Genomic DNA, 15,153 nt, shown 5'->3' with positions numbered 1-15,153 from the left:
AGGCAGATTTTGCAGATGACTTTAACTTCTGCGCCGAAATAAATAAATAAAGTTATTAGAGAACATTCAAAACATCTTAACACCATTATAAGTGCATGTAGGAATATTATAGGAATACTATAGTGAGTTAAGGATGGCATTTTCAACATCAGACATTTCAGATGATTGGCCTAAATACACAAATTTATTAGAGAAACATTCAAAAGTGTTAGATTTGATACCTTCTCTCCTCAAACGATATGACCTCCGGAATATAATAGGCAGCGTGCGCCACCTAGCGGTAACTCTTGGCTTGTCTGTTATAATTGCCATACTAAAGGTAGATATCTTCCACAAAATCTATTTAGAACATGGTACCGAGAGCGCGCTTTACGCACACAGCTCCAAACCTAGTTGGCGAGGCGCGTTGCCGAATTTTTCCATGCGCGTACTCGTCGTAAGTAAAGCTCAGGGCGCGCGCACGACCGGGCTGGAAAGTTTAACAGGAAAGAAAGAAAAGTTGATCATCAGTCATTCACCGACAGCTCAGCCGTTCACGTAATGGGCTGTTTTTTTGTGCGCGTTCCCGTCCAAGGTTTGGAGAGCTCGGTGCCGTCTCCGCGCTCCTGGTGCTGGAGGGAAAAGGTATTTTGTCACCTAATAGAAACCAACGAAAATGGACAAAATGTTTAGGTAAGTGACTGGAAATTGATCCATATATGAGTGTTCATTTGCTTCATTCAGGTAAAAAGTACGGTTGGTTGAAAAACATTATAGCCTCAAGTGAAATGTTACCAGGCTCAGGCTGCCAGAGGAGGATGAATAGCTTTTAAATTGTATTATTTAAAATCGTTCATGCTGTAATTGCAAAACAACAACCAAATGGGAAACTTTACCATCACTTGTGTGTGGGGGGGGGGTGTGCGTGTGTGAGTGTGTGTTTCTCTCTCTCTATCGACTGAGGTAAAAGAAAATACTGAACGTAGTAATGATTTTCTTTTCTTTTCTTTGTTTGATTTTCCCTTTTCTGCTTCCTTGCACTGCTATTCAAATAGCTCAGTTCTTAAACACAGGGGGTCCCAAATACTTTCATGTGGACACAAAATAGAGACCCAGACCCCCATTCGATAAGATTTTTGTGTGAGGGATCTACCAATCTGAGAAGATTTTTATTGTTGGGTATGATTTGGTACTGAACAACTATATTTATAGTGCAGGATGGTGAAGAATGAAAACTATGATCCAAACAGACATTCCTGTATCATTCTCTCAGTGTCCTAACTTCAACTGAGTGAAATAAAAGTGAAATGAAAGTACTCCCTTGGAACCTCCTCAAGGACCCATTGAGGTCCCTGGACCACACTTTGGGAATCATTGCTTGACCAATGCAATAGCACACAGATAAATCACACCCTTGTGCCTATAACTGTTAGTGCTGGGCCCTCCTGGTTGGGATTTAGAGTATTTTATATGTTTGCTTTCAGTGATGCAGGTTTGGTTCCAAGCTCTATTTGTTTCTGATAATAGAGTACAGGTGAACTACAGAATTATAAGTGCAGAACACACACCCTGCACACACAACACATGGGGTCATTTTAGGCAACGTTGTCACTTTGATCTCAAAAACCATAGTATATCTCCCTGTGTATCTCAGAAGCCACCAATTTGTTATGATTTTCCAGTAAAAAAAATGATCTTGAATTAGGGTTTGAGACACAACTAGCAACCTATATGTTCACTTTTGTCCGGGTATAACTATATCTGTTAGATTTGGCTTAAAAACAAAATGCCCAAGAATCCCAGTTTTATTCAGCAAAATAAAACACACATGAAATTGAGCGCAAGGATGAATGTTTTGGAAAGCCTTGGCCTTGCTCTTGACTCTTATTGGCTGTAACCATTTGGCCTAAATTCACTAAAGGGCATTGGAAAAAGGTTTTAAGCTGTGAAACAGTCCGAAAAATGCAGTAAAATTACTGTTTACCTTGACAGATGTTTCATGTGCCTTTCAGTTCGGCAGCGGCCTTTCAAGAGCCCACTGGCCTGTGAACAGAAAAGAAGTCAGAAAAGCTCTTTGGTGGGAGAGAGACAGGAGAAAGCCCTGTATGAGACGGCCAGGGTAACACTAATTAATCTGATTAAAGAATTATTGCATTCCAAGGCAGAGTCTCACATAATCATCCCGGCAAAAATGTTGGTTTACAATGTTGTAATACTGTAATTCGGTTGCCTGTGGTGCTTGTGCTCAAAGAACAGCACAGATATTGTGTCTCTACTGTATAAATGCCGCGTCTAATTATAAATCAATTATACTCTACCCAGGGAGCTCTTTCTGCTATCTACTCCTGGCTTCCCTCAAGAGAGTTTGTAATGTCACACACACACACACACACACACACACACACACACACACACACACACACACAAGGGCGCTCAGGTGGGGCAGGGCTAGTTAATGAGTGACCAGACTGGGCAGAGGGCAGGTAGTCGTGGTTTATACATCCGGAGAGAAGCTTGTTGTGGGGAAATCTCACCTAAAATACTCTGCGGTTCATTCAAAAATACTTTCAGCCTGGACCGAAAACATCCAGATGGTAAGAGGTCAAAGTTCATAAGAGTTCACTTGTTCTGTTGCGGGGGGGGGGGGGGGTTACATAGCGTACTCAGCTTTTTCCCTTGTTGAGATGTGTGTTTCGTCCTGGAACAGCTAATCAGAGTATGTCAAAACAAGATGCTGTATCTTCACACAGTTATGGAAATGCCGGTAAACGCTGGTATTTAAAGTAGCAGCCGCAGCAGCATTCGTCTAACAGTGTTGTTGTTTTGCTGGATTTGAGGCTGATTGTCAAAGGTATATAGAATTAATTTAATATTTGGTGTTGGACGTGGTTGGCCTGGTTTAGAAATGGGACTGTACTGTAGGCCTGTATTCTAAAGAGTGATTTGGTTTTCCTAGCAGGCCAAGCCTCTTTGAAGCAAACACATTATCCTCATAATACCGAACAGTGTAGGAAACACAAACAAAGGGCATGTTCACTTCAGCTTTTTATGTACTTAGATAAAGATCTGGCTTTTGTGTGCATTGTAGGTGTGCCACATTTAGAAACTGAGAAAATGCTCTTCCGTCATATTCTCCACTCCATGGGTTCAGGAGTTCAATGTGATTCAATAGAAATTGAAATGTTGATTCTCTCGCTAATCAGAAATATGCTGAGCTGAGCTGTTAGTGTCCCTCTTCTCTGCTGTGATCTTAGATCCAATCAAACTGAAACTACCAATTATTCTCTCTTCAGCAGATGAGCGCCCCTCCATAATCGAGCTCGGACAATCAGCCAACCCTGATTGGACTCTTTCCTCTCGACGTGTTGCCGCCTGCAGCCGCTGTGGGAGCCGGAGTCGCCATGGAGACGGTGGTGATTGTGGCCATTGGGGTGTTGGCCACCATTTTCCTGGCCTCCTTCATTGCCCTGGTGATGGTGTGCAGACATCGCTACTGCCACCCTCACGACCTGCTGCACCACTTCGACTCCAAGTCAGTGTCTCGGTCGATACAAGTCTGTACAAGACAGGAGCCTTTATTCCTATAACATGGTGTTACGCACCACCGGTCCTTAAAAAGTCTGACAAAGTCTTAAATTATTGAAATTCAAGGTCTTAAGAAGTATAAAATATCTTAAATACTGTTGTCTTATTTTACCTGCAATGGCTGGTTTCTTTGCACTGCATGCCCACTCTTAGATTAATATGGAACAGGTTTAGTAGTACAATATGCATCTGCTTTGTTGTCCTTTTTCTTATACTACCTAATTATATTTTCAAAACTTTCATTAGCTATGTTCAATCAGGAATAGGTTGGTTTTTCCAGCTTTGATTCTTCATTTAGGTTTTTTAAGGTCTTAGTTTTAAATTAGTGTTAAATGAAATTCCAGGTAGCGTTGGACTTCTGAAACCTGCAGATACCCTGTATAAGTTTTTCCTTTCAAGTGTCCCACTCATTGTCTGTAGTCGATGCAAGCATGTGATATCTAGCACAGGTCAAGACTCTTCCCGAAGTCAACGGACAAGTGTGTTCACACACCTTTCCTCCTCCGTCTGTCCCTCTTCTCTGCCACAGACCCACAGTGGACCTGATTGGAGCCATGGAGACCCAGAGCGAGCCGTCGGAGCTGGAGCTGGATGATGTGGTCATCACCAACCCTCACATCGAGGCCATCCTGGAGAATGAGGACTGGATAGAGGACGCCTCGTACGTCTCTGCTATGGCCAATAGATCTGAGCTAGAACACACTGGCTGGTGTTGTTCTTCTACCCTTAACCTTAAGCTGCCTCTCTATCATTGTTGCCTCAACATAAAGTACAGTTAGTAGTTTTAGAGTTTAGAGAGAGAACTTTAGTTGTTATTAAGTTATCAAAGCAAATAGTCAAAATGCCGGTGTTGTAGATCCAAACTAACTTTGTGTGTTTTTCTCCAACAGAGGTTTGGTGTCTCACTGTATCTCCATCCTAAAGGTAATGCTGCTACTTACTCGCTCTTTTAATCAATTTCTTTCTTTTTATCAATGACTGACTGATATTTACACACTTGTGTCCACATACAGATCTGCCACACTTTGACTGAAAAGTTGGTTGCCATGACAATGGGCTCAGGTGCAAAGGTCAAAGCACCAGCCAGCCTCAGCGACATTATCACCGTGGCCAAACGCATCAGCCCGAGGTAACACACACACACACACACACACACACACACACTTATCTCATGTAAAAACCATTACCACAACTTAATATTACTGCAGTACTGACTCCAGCTGCCTCCTCACACGCCGCCCTGCCTCTTGTCTTGCAGGGTGGATGATGTGGTGAGATCTATGTACCCTCCTCTGGATCCAATCCTCCTGGATGCCAGGTAATCGCATCTGCTTTTCCATCATTTAAAGGGGCCTTTTACATGACTGTGATGGTTTAATGCAAAGACTTATTGCCCCGCTGATCGATGAGCCGTCTGAAGGAGCTGGCAAGGAGCGACTGGCATGACTTGAGTTATGCACAGTTTAATAACTCATGAGATATAGAGAGATGTGATAGAGACAGTGATGGAAATGGTCAAGTCTCACAGCGAAATGCTGCTATTGGGAAAATCCCACAGCTCCAGTATTGGTGTTTTTCTTTTTTTTTGCTTGAATTGAATCAAAAGTTTACACCTGAGCCTCTAAGCCCACAAAACCCATCCATCTATTGTATGTTTTCAATTATGCATGTACAGTACCAGTCAAACGTTTGGACCCACCTGATTGAATGTTCTATGTTTTTCATTATCTTAAAGCCTTTTTGATCTAAAGGCTTATGCTTAAATGCTTGAAATGTGTTTCTTAGTCAAATATAAATAGTGAAGTTGATGCCTATGTATGAATTTCTTTCCAAAGCCTTTGCCTTTCCATCAAGGCAAAGGGCGGCTACTTTAAATAATCTAAAATATAAGATAGTTCTGATTTGTTTAACACTTTGGTCACTGCGTAATTCCATTTGTGTTATTTCATAGTTTTGATGTCTTTACTATTATTCTAAAATGTGGAAAATAGTAAAAATAAAGAAAAATGTGGTGTGTCCAAACTTTTGACTGGTAGTGTATATCCCTTTTTTCTTAACCTGAGAAAAGCTTTCTTTTTGGAGATAAGTACTTTTCATCCAACAGCAGCAAAGAAGATGTTTTAATGTTAATCATCTGTCCCGTTCTCCCTCCTCAGAGCCACCGCCCTCCTCCTCTCAGTCAGCCACCTAGTGCTGGTCACCCGCAACGCCTGTCACATGTCCGGCAGCATGGACTGGATCGACCAGTCGCTCCACGCGGCCGAAGATCACATGGTGGTTCTGCGGGAGGCGGCGCTGGCTTCTGAACCAGAACGAAGCATACCTGGAATAGACATACAGAGAGAACAGGCCATCTAGAGCACACACACACACACACACACACAGAGTCAGATACAGACACACACACAAACACACCAGCATGGCATACATATTTGCCCATTTCACTGTGTATCCTCAAGCAGCCACTTTTTAAATTCTGTACTCAGTTGACATTCATCAGGCACATTCTCTGCCAGACAGAATTGAATAGGCATATTTCCCAAACTCATCATCCGGTCCAAATTAACGAGGACGCTTCCAATCAGTCTTCCAAAAGGCTGTGTAGATGGGAGTTATAGGAACTTGGCTCTGGCCTTCAGTTTGTGCATAAGAAAAGACCTTGTAAAATAGTTTTCTTTTCATACTCGTCCTCGTTTGCGCCAAGGAGCGCTGCAGCTTGGCTTGTACAATTCTTTGTATTCGGTTCTTTATAATTAGAAAAACTGCACCTCACACTCGCTATAGCTACATAGTCCTCAGCCCTTTTGTAATGACTGTAAAGTAGATGTTACACATTCAGGTGCAGGCGGTTTGAGGTGTAGCTGTGGGTGACAGACCTCTTGCTGTTCCTTCTCGGCTGCCCCGTCACCCAGAGGTGGGCCTAAATCCAATCTCATCAGGACTGCACAGTCACATGGAGGCTTAGTCAGCTAATCCATGCTGGGGAAAATAACACCCAGTTACCCAGCCCGAAAGGGCTCCAACTCAGTGGACCGACTGAAGGAAAACCTGACTTAGTTACAACTTGTGGGGTCAGCCTGTCTTGTTCGCATTAAAGGAAAAATCCACCCTCAGATTCTCTTACATGCAGTTCTCTTACGCATTTCAGGAGTTATTTTGTGATAAAGTGTTGTAATTAACTTTTTTAGTGTATCCACTTTCCCTCAATCCGCCTTCTACTTCAGTTAGTGATTTCCTAAGTTTCCCAGAATGCCTTTCGACGACCCCCAGAGAACGAGTGTGAACTTGTTGCATTCAGCTGTGGGTTATAGGTAAAGGTGAGAGCGAGTGGTGAGGTAAAGAGTGAGAGCAACAGCGATAGTGTTTAGTGGCAGAGCAGAGGAGCTTTTCCAGTAGAGAAACTACTTACTCAAAACACAACTTGTCTTGTGGCTGTCATGCATTCTGGTCTATTGAGGCTACAGTTGGTGGAGAAATTGGTCTCTCTGCCTCTTCTATGATGGATTTTTCACCGTGTGATTGTTGAAGCTCAGTACAAAACAGTGAGTCTAGAAAGAAGCTCTCTTGCTCTTTGATTCTGAAGGCCTGACATTTACCATTGAGGTTTTAGATAGCTGAAAAGTTTTTGTTTGGCTATCAAACTCCATTGTAGCTGCTGGAAATATCTCAATGTGACGTCACACTGTCTACCTTTGGCCAGTTATCCACGGGAATAAGAAAAATGCACCACCAAAGAACAAAATAGACCCAGAAATGCAAGATAAATCACCTTTAGCTTTTGTGTTAGTGTTGTAGGGTGGATTATTCCTTTAAGAGATGTTGAGCTTTCCCGTTGTTTTGAGAGACAATATGTTGCGTCTTTGTGCATTTGTGCGGTACGAGGATATGTTGCTCGTGTGTTGGATGAGGTGAAGCAGAATTAGCGTGTTGTTCTGACCGGAGGGATGTTATTGGAGCATGTCTACCTGCTCCTCCATGCATAGCTAATACTGAACCCCCAGGGAGCCCTAATAAGGCATTACCCACAGCCAGACTGAACACATGGTCTCCACACAGCTATAAAACACATGGCGCAACACTCTGTACACACAAGCTGGCAGACAAATGAACACATTAGTACATCGCATGACATCAGAGGCGAGAGGCAACGCGCTACTGTAAAACACACATGATTATGTTAGATTATGCTCTCAAACACACTCGTAACCTTTTGGTGACAAATCAGGAGATCCTCTCGAAACGCAGCAGCTTTTGAGACTTTTTCATTCTGTTAATTGAAATTGAAATCGAGCGTTAAGTGAAAACTGTTTGTAGCTCTGGGCATGCGGAGATGTTTTGATGGAATGATATCGATTGAGGAGGAAACATTTAGAAAGTGGTTACCCTTTTATTTTTTTCTTGTTTACATTGTTTATTAGAATTGATCTTTTTGTAAGCACTCCTTTGTTTTCTCATCCCTATCCCACCGTTTGTTACTGATGTCCCTCCCGTCCTCCTGCAGACCTTTTCCTTTTTTTTTTTTTCCTCTCATTGATTTGTACAGATAAAATTAAGTTTCATAGGAAAACGTGTTATGCTGTCTGTGTTTTGTTTTTGCTTTGAATAATAGCTCTGAAGAAATCCATGTCCGATAAGAAGTCCACACACTCATACAGTTTTCAAAAATTAAGAAAGAAGGGGTGCAGGTTAGGGATAGGGATGGTAGCCCTTCTGTTAAAAGGTATAAGCAGTCCCGGCTCTCTGAAACAATGAGAGCATTTGGCTGAGAACACAATAAGGCCTTAATACACCATACTTAAATAAGACACACAGATACAACTTGAAAACAGCTACTATGAAAACACTGTACACGGCTGTCATCAACTGACGAGAAAGTACCATCTTCTTAAAAATAGAAAATACAAAAAAAACAGTTTCTCCTCAGCCTATGTCGACATAGATAAAAGTTAATTCTCTCTTCTTTTTTGATACTTTTTGAGCAGTTCCTTTTGTGCAACGTCACGGTGCTAATATCCCCCTGCCGTCGGCTCCTCTGGGCGGAGGAGGCAGCCAGTCAGCCTCCGCTCGCTCTCGCTGTCTAGCAAAGCAGTCCTTTGCTTTTCTTCAGATCAATTTGCTTCCAGCTTGGGAGGGAGTCGTATTCATCTCTCTTCATTTCCAAAATAGTCTGAAACGTAATTGCAGTGATTTATTAAAAAAAACAAAAAAAACAATGTAAAAGTCAATCCATAAATAAAATGTAAATGTGGAAGTTTTGGCTAAACTTCCACTATTCGATTTATTTATTTTATGTAAACATTATGGGACTGTCTGTTTTCATTAGCAAAATCAGGTTAACACTGCAGCCTGGTGGTGGAGCGGAGCCGTTACATGCCGTCTAACCTGGAAGTCCTGGTCTGACAGGTAGACCTCCAGGCACTGGGGATCCACTCCTTCAGGCAGCGGGCTCCGCAGCAGCTCCTCCAGAGGGTACTGGGTCTTAGTGAGCTGGGCCAGGGCGTCCTGCACCAAGGTCAGCTTGGCCCGCCCCGCATCCCCCTGACACACACACACACACACACACACAGAAAGAGAGAGAAATGTAGTTGCCAGCAACTGATTTGGTATTGGTGATTGGAAAACTAAGTGGCAGATATTGGATGACTGTATAGTGTTTTTCCCATAGAACTGGCACCGTGGGCATGAAGAGGTAACTTCAGGTCAGTCAGTGAGGGGTGAGACACTCCTCAAACTTCAATACAGTTTGCTGCACAAAATTATTTCCTACAAATCATGTCTGATCTTTATTGATCAGTATCTCATTAATTAAAAGTATTATTGTGAAATTTTAGTCCGATGCTGATACCGATATTTTTTAGAAGTCACCGATAGTCAATATTTATAATTCAGTATCTTTAAATTTAACCTTTTTCATGACAAAAAATTCCAAGTATTCAGCGTTTCCTCCCAGAATTGTATTCTAGTAAGGGTGGAAAAGGCTCTGAAACAGCATTTAGACCTATTCAACAGTAAGGGAAACTGTGGGAAACATTACAGCCTTTAAATTAAGAATTCATTCATTCATTCAATTGCAAAATTGCATTGCAAGTTATAAACTGTTTTTATGCAGCTGTGGTCAGGGAGGAACCTCCTTCATATGGACAACACTGACTGACCGATATCCAACATTTAATAAAAGTCCAATATTGGCAAAGCAATATATCGGTCTAACCCTAACTGTAACCATTAACTGTAAAGCTGTGAATCTTCACACAACTCTCATGATCCTTTTTTTCATATTCAGAAAGAACTACGTATATGTAACCCCAACAAATGTACAGTGGGCCTATACAGAATCTGGCCTTGTTCCTATGATGATGATGATAAACTGCTCATATTGCTGCATGGTAGGAACTTGCACCTGTGTGTCGGGTCTGGGGCTCCTCTCCCAGCGGGGGAAGACATTAGTGAAGGTGAGGGGTTCTGATCCCTCGAAGATGAGGTAGGCCTGCGGTGGGCGTCTTGGGTTCATCTCTGGGAAACAGATAGACACCACATTTGTAAACGCACAGCACATCAACAACCAACGACACCTTGTGGATCATTTCCCCCGTCCAGCAGCTTCCCCCCACCTTTGCAGTACTGGAGCACAGTCTGCATGGCACACCGCCTCTCATTGTGCCAGCGGCTCCAGGCGGGAGCGGCGCTGTCCGTCTCCTCAGGCTGACCCCTCTGCCACAGGTAGACCTCCAGACGGTTATCCAGCAGGAACAAGGCTGGGGCACAGACAGACAGAGAGAGGTTACTGTATAATACAGAGGATGAATTGGACCATATAGTAGAATTAAATTAGATTTCGATTAATTTAGATGGGACTTTGGTGATCCTGTGGGGAAATTGGATCGTGGCAGCAGGAAATAATAGGATGCAACAAAGAAAAAACATAGAATATAGATAAGGAGAGAGTGAATGGGGGGAGTGAATACTAGAAGTAAATATATATGAAAAGTATGCAGTATGCAAAAGTATGTAGCAGAACATACTGACACAAAAAATGAAAAATATGTATGATATGAAAATATAGGACAAAATACAAAAATATATACAGTGTGAAATATAAAAAAATATCAGAACATGCAATAAATAACATTTAATAATTTTCATTTATTCCCATATTGCATATATTTAATAAGAGGTTGAGCCCCTATGCTGTGGAACAACCTGCCAAAGGAGCTTAGGCTAGCAAAATCCTCTTAAAATCACTTCTTAAAACCCATTTTTATAAACTTGCCTTCTTGAACAATTCTTATATTCTTAATTCTTTCTCCCTATTGATTATTGACTCATTTATTTTTGACTAATGTTTATGTAATCTCTTATTTTTTAAGTAATGTCTTTTTTTTTGACATTTTGAAAAGCACCTATACAAATAAAGCTTATAATTATTATCACTATAAGCCAGCAAGATGATTAAGACTTGAATGGTGAGAGAGAAGTGGAGACAGAGAGACAGAAGGAGGTTTTTGTTTAAATGTGTGGCTGCTTGGAGCTGAGCCTCCACTCACCTGGCTGCGGTACAGAGCGCAGGCTCTCCTGGACGAAGGGCATGGCCATCACAAGCCCCGGCAGCCGGGCCGGACTCTGCAGCTCCTCGCCCTGGAAGCTGCCGGAGGAAGCGCTCAGATGGAAGAGACGCGGCGTGAAGTTATACTTCCCTGGATCTGACAGAGGACACACAGCAGCTGCTAACTAGTATTTACAATTTCAAATGACTGTGGAAAAAGTCAGTTGAGATGAGTTTATATTGGGTAAGCTCTGTGATATAGATGGTGCTGTCCTGGGGTTGTTGATGGACAGAGCCAGTGTGTGTGTATGTGTTGTTGTTGTTGTTGTTGTGTACCTTGCAGCATGCAGTCGTAGGCCTTCCTGTCCATCTGTCCCAGGGCGGTCCAGAAGTCTGCAGGCTCTGAACCCTCCTCTACGACCTGCACCGTAACAAGACTGCTGCTGCTGAGGCCCAGCTCGGGTGGGCACCTAGCACACACACACATACACACACACACACACACACACGCACACAAATTTTACAATGTGAAACAGGATTCAAGACTTTGCTGTTTTAGTCAAGTAAAACAGCATTTGTGTTCGGGTTAGACAGATACATCAGTTGGGGTGCAATATGTTGGGCCAATATTGGCTTTACAATAAAAAACATATTATCGGTCTGTCAATGTTGTTCTCTGCTGATATGATGGAGCTGAGGATATGATTTTACTCATCAGCATCAGGGGAGGCAGTCTAAAGACCTGCAATCAAGCCTGCCTCACCCTGCTTTAAAGTCACATAAAAGAATTTCAGGAGTATGGATTTTAGTGGAGAGTTTTAATGTCCCATGATGGTCTAAATGCTGTTTCAGAGGCTTTTCCAGGGGGGAATTCTGGGGGAAACAGTGAATACTTTGGCACAAAAATGGTCGATGATGAATATTAGCACAAAATATTGGCTATTGGCGACTTCAGTCTAAAAATACTAGTATCAGCCTTCAAATATCCATATTAGTTGAACTCTAATATGCATCAATATAACAGCATTCATACAACTGTACTTGAATGCTGAAAACATTATTGGACATCACAATCATTCAAAAAGCACGTTGAGAATATGAGACTCACGTGTCAGTGAGGCGCTCCACTGCCCTCTTGCTGACCTCTCTGGAGCTGGCGTGGGCCTTGCAGCCGTGCCACAGGTAGAGCGCCGCCTGCTGGCTGTTGAGCAGGACGACGGAGCCTCTGGAGCGCAGGCCGGCGCAGCAGCAGTCCACTTCCAACAAAGAGCCCTCCTCTGGGAGCTCCCCCCGCATGCAGAACAGACGCCACGCTGCTGCAAGGAAAACAATAAAACAATAAAAATCACAGATGCACTGGACTGGAGACCTCCTGACTCTCTTGTGCAATTTGCCCAATGAGATGGTTTGCATATAAACAAAAATATGTAAGGGACAGTGTGTACAGGTGCGTAAAAGGAGGGAGAAACACATTGAAACAGCCAAACAGAAGTGAGTGTACCTGTGTTAGTGGAGGCATCGTCTCGCCTGCCCTTGTGAATGACCAGGCCTCCCTGGAAGAGCTGCAGGAAGCAGGGAGGCTCCTTTCCCTGAGGCACCACCACCTTCAGATACAACACAACACTATCAACACACCACTCCTGTTAGCAGAACACTACTGAACACGTCAGTATATGGGCTTCTATGAATACTAGTATTGCTTTGGATTGTAGGATTCAGTCATTCATCCATGCTGACGGCACTGTGCTTAGATCACAGTCCTGCATTCTTCTTAAAGTTCCCAGAATCAGAACTGTTTTTGGTGAAAAGGCATTTGATTATTTTGCAACCTGGTGCTGGAACAATCTCCATTCAAAGCTCCAGCATGACCATGTTATTCCCCTAAATCAGTTGAAACAAAGTATCCACAGTCTTATGCAAGATGCGTGCTCCTGTTTCTGATCTAAATTGTGGTCTTGTACATATTTTGCTATTTTGTATTGTGTGTTTCATTGTGTAACCCCTGCCGCCATTTCTTGGCCAGGTCTCCCTTGGAAAAGAGATTTTGAATCTCAGTGGGACTTCCTGGTAAAATAAAGGCTAAACAAAAAAAACAAAAAAAAAAATACCTGTGTTTCTTCATGGCTGTTGAGTCCGATGGACAGGAAAGCAGCAGTGCCCCGCCCGCTGACACTGGAGTGACGGCCCCGCCACAGGAAGAAGGCGGTGCTTTCTTGTCCGGGACCAGTGCTCTGGTCATCTGGGCTGTTCGTCTTACCTACCACAGAAATTAGGTAAATCATTAGATTGTATGAATAACAAATTATTTACATTTATATTTTAGGCATTCAGCTGACGCTCTCATCTGGAGCACCTTACCATGACAAAGACTGCAACAGTAGAATAAGCTCAGTTCTTATAGCACCAAAAATTAAAAGCAACCAAAAATAAGGAGTGCAAAGGTCATATTCTTGGGACCACAGAATGATTATGTAAGAGGGAAGTGCTAGGAAAACAAAGAGAGCTAAGGAAAGAAATAGAAGGGATTTTTCCCCAGCTCTTGCCTGCATGTGTGTGTGTGTGTGTGTGTGTGTGTGTGTGTGTGTGACTCACCAGCAGAGCCGATGCCGTACGTCCAGCGGATGACGTATGAGTCTCCCTCATGCAGCTGCCCGGTGCTCTCCACTGGGACCTCACTGTCGTCGAACTCCTGGACGTGCCAGGTATCCACGGCAACCGTGTTGAGCTCCATCTGACGTCCGTCATCCAGCATGACGACGCCGTGACCCCTCTGGACGTCGACCCCGCCCAGCACGTTACGGACCGAGCCGTCGCCTACCAGCCCCTGGCCCGACACCAGAGCTTTGGCATCACAGGGGCACAGACGCTCCGACTGAGGGGAAACAGACTGGGAAGACTGGGAAGACTGGGAGGGGACGGACTGTGGCAGGATGAACAGCAGAGAGAGAGAGAAAGACGAGAATTTCAGTTAGTTACAAGGGTTAAAGAGTTAAAAGGTTAAAGGGTTACATTTATAGAGCTTATCTCTTCCTTTATAATTGCTTTGACTCCATTTTCACAGCAGCGTTTCAAAGTGCAATGAGTTTCAAATGCAAATTCTATACTTTGTTCCTGTTTGAATTTTAGTATTTTTTGCATTTCAAAATAAAATGGTCATTATCAAATAATTTTGCAATGGTCATTTTCTATTATTTTTTCTTTTATAGTCACCGCTATAGCAGCATGATACTGTAAGGTGTACACAAAACAGAAACTCAATACATTGCATTATTTTTGCAGTAACAGTAAACCAAAGAAACCAAAAATAAAAATAGCACTAGTTACCTAAAACGCTGTTGCTATTTTAGAAACAGTCATACAGGTTTTCTAACAGCCTTTTATGTAGTGAAGGGATTGGCTATTGTGTTGCAGTGCTACTAACATGGGCAATGTTATGAGAAGTAACACAACACAATTGAAAATACATGCTGAACTGATTTAGTGAACTGCATGTCTAGTAATAAGCATTGGGACATTCTACTTATTTTGTAAAAGGTGGGGGGAGTTTGAATTCTGAGAAGACGAGCTTGTGCACTTTGCATCTAAGCACACCATTTTGTGTCTTACGGTAAGATTTTGGAAAGTTAGTTTGGCTCTTTGCACTAAGAGCATTGCACATTGAAACTGTTCTGAAAATTGGGCCAAAGTCTGACTTTGAATCATGAAATTGTGAGATGGACCTGTGTCTCGTCCTTCACCGGAGCAGCTTCCTCCTGGCCCCCGCTCCTGCATGTCCAGTCCAGGAACTTCTCTCTGAAGAGAGCCGTCTCGCTGCTCTCTGACACGCAGCCGAACAGCGCCCAGCTCGGACGCCCCTCTCCCCGCCTGAGGATACAAGATAAGTGAACAAAACAAAAACATGCAACAAAAGTTGAGTCTGCACAGAGAAAGCTGCACCCAAGGTGTATACATTTTTTTAGTTTGATGAAGTTTGATGTTTGATGTTTGTCAAGCATAGCGCTCTTCATCAGACAGCCATGAACCCAGGCTCATTTAACCTTACAGGA

At 43.0% G+C, this 15,153-nt stretch overlaps 2 protein-coding genes across 2 annotated transcripts in view; one reads left to right on the top strand and one right to left on the bottom strand.

Moving 5' to 3' along the window:
* The first annotated feature begins 649 nt into the window (after window positions 1-649).
* On the top strand, window positions 650-5,922 carry tmem98 (transmembrane protein 98). The gene is made up of 7 exons (XM_071912588.1): window positions 650-672; window positions 3,273-3,511; window positions 4,094-4,225; window positions 4,455-4,488; window positions 4,578-4,693; window positions 4,823-4,882; window positions 5,721-5,922. The coding sequence occupies exons 2-7, from the start codon at window positions 3,381-3,383 to the stop codon at window positions 5,920-5,922; spliced, it is 675 nt and encodes a 224-aa protein (XP_071768689.1). The 5' UTR covers window positions 650-672; window positions 3,273-3,380.
* Window positions 5,923-7,937: 2,015 nt separating this feature from the next.
* The window catches only part of svilc (supervillin c), a 34,585-nt gene continuing 27,369 nt past the window's right edge, over window positions 7,938-15,153 (bottom strand). Inside the window, exons 22-32 of the mRNA XM_078284522.1 lie at window positions 14,827-14,971; window positions 13,700-14,027; window positions 13,216-13,364; window positions 12,609-12,711; window positions 12,216-12,423; window positions 11,444-11,577; window positions 11,109-11,264; window positions 10,176-10,319; window positions 9,965-10,077; window positions 8,947-9,102; window positions 7,938-8,731 (exon numbers count right to left, since the gene is read on the bottom strand). Coding sequence (XP_078140648.1) covers window positions 8,642-8,731; window positions 8,947-9,102; window positions 9,965-10,077; window positions 10,176-10,319; window positions 11,109-11,264; window positions 11,444-11,577; window positions 12,216-12,423; window positions 12,609-12,711; window positions 13,216-13,364; window positions 13,700-14,027; window positions 14,827-14,971 — 1,726 coding nt within the window. The 3' untranslated portion in view covers window positions 7,938-8,641. The remainder of the gene's footprint in view (window positions 8,732-8,946; window positions 9,103-9,964; window positions 10,078-10,175; window positions 10,320-11,108; window positions 11,265-11,443; window positions 11,578-12,215; window positions 12,424-12,608; window positions 12,712-13,215; window positions 13,365-13,699; window positions 14,028-14,826; window positions 14,972-15,153) is intronic.

The sequence above is a fragment of the Centroberyx gerrardi genome, chromosome 7 (assembly GCF_048128805.1).
Source record: "Centroberyx gerrardi isolate f3 chromosome 7, fCenGer3.hap1.cur.20231027, whole genome shotgun sequence".
NCBI classification, from domain to species: domain Eukaryota; kingdom Metazoa; phylum Chordata; class Actinopteri; order Beryciformes; family Berycidae; genus Centroberyx; species Centroberyx gerrardi.
This window is presented reverse-complemented; position numbering and strand designations above follow the sequence as displayed.

Excerpts from the sequence above, each read along its gene's own strand:
- tmem98 (XM_071912588.1), top strand. The coding sequence starts at position 3,381 with ATGGAGACGGTGGTGATTGTGGCCATTGGGGTGTTGGCCACCATTTTC. Across the intron at positions 3,512-4,093 it reads CTGCACCACTTCGACTCCAA|ACCCACAGTGGACCTGATTG; the intron begins GTCAGTGTCTCG and ends TCTCTGCCACAG. Across the intron at positions 4,694-4,822 it reads GCCAAACGCATCAGCCCGAG|GGTGGATGATGTGGTGAGAT; the intron begins GTAACACACACA and ends CTTGTCTTGCAG.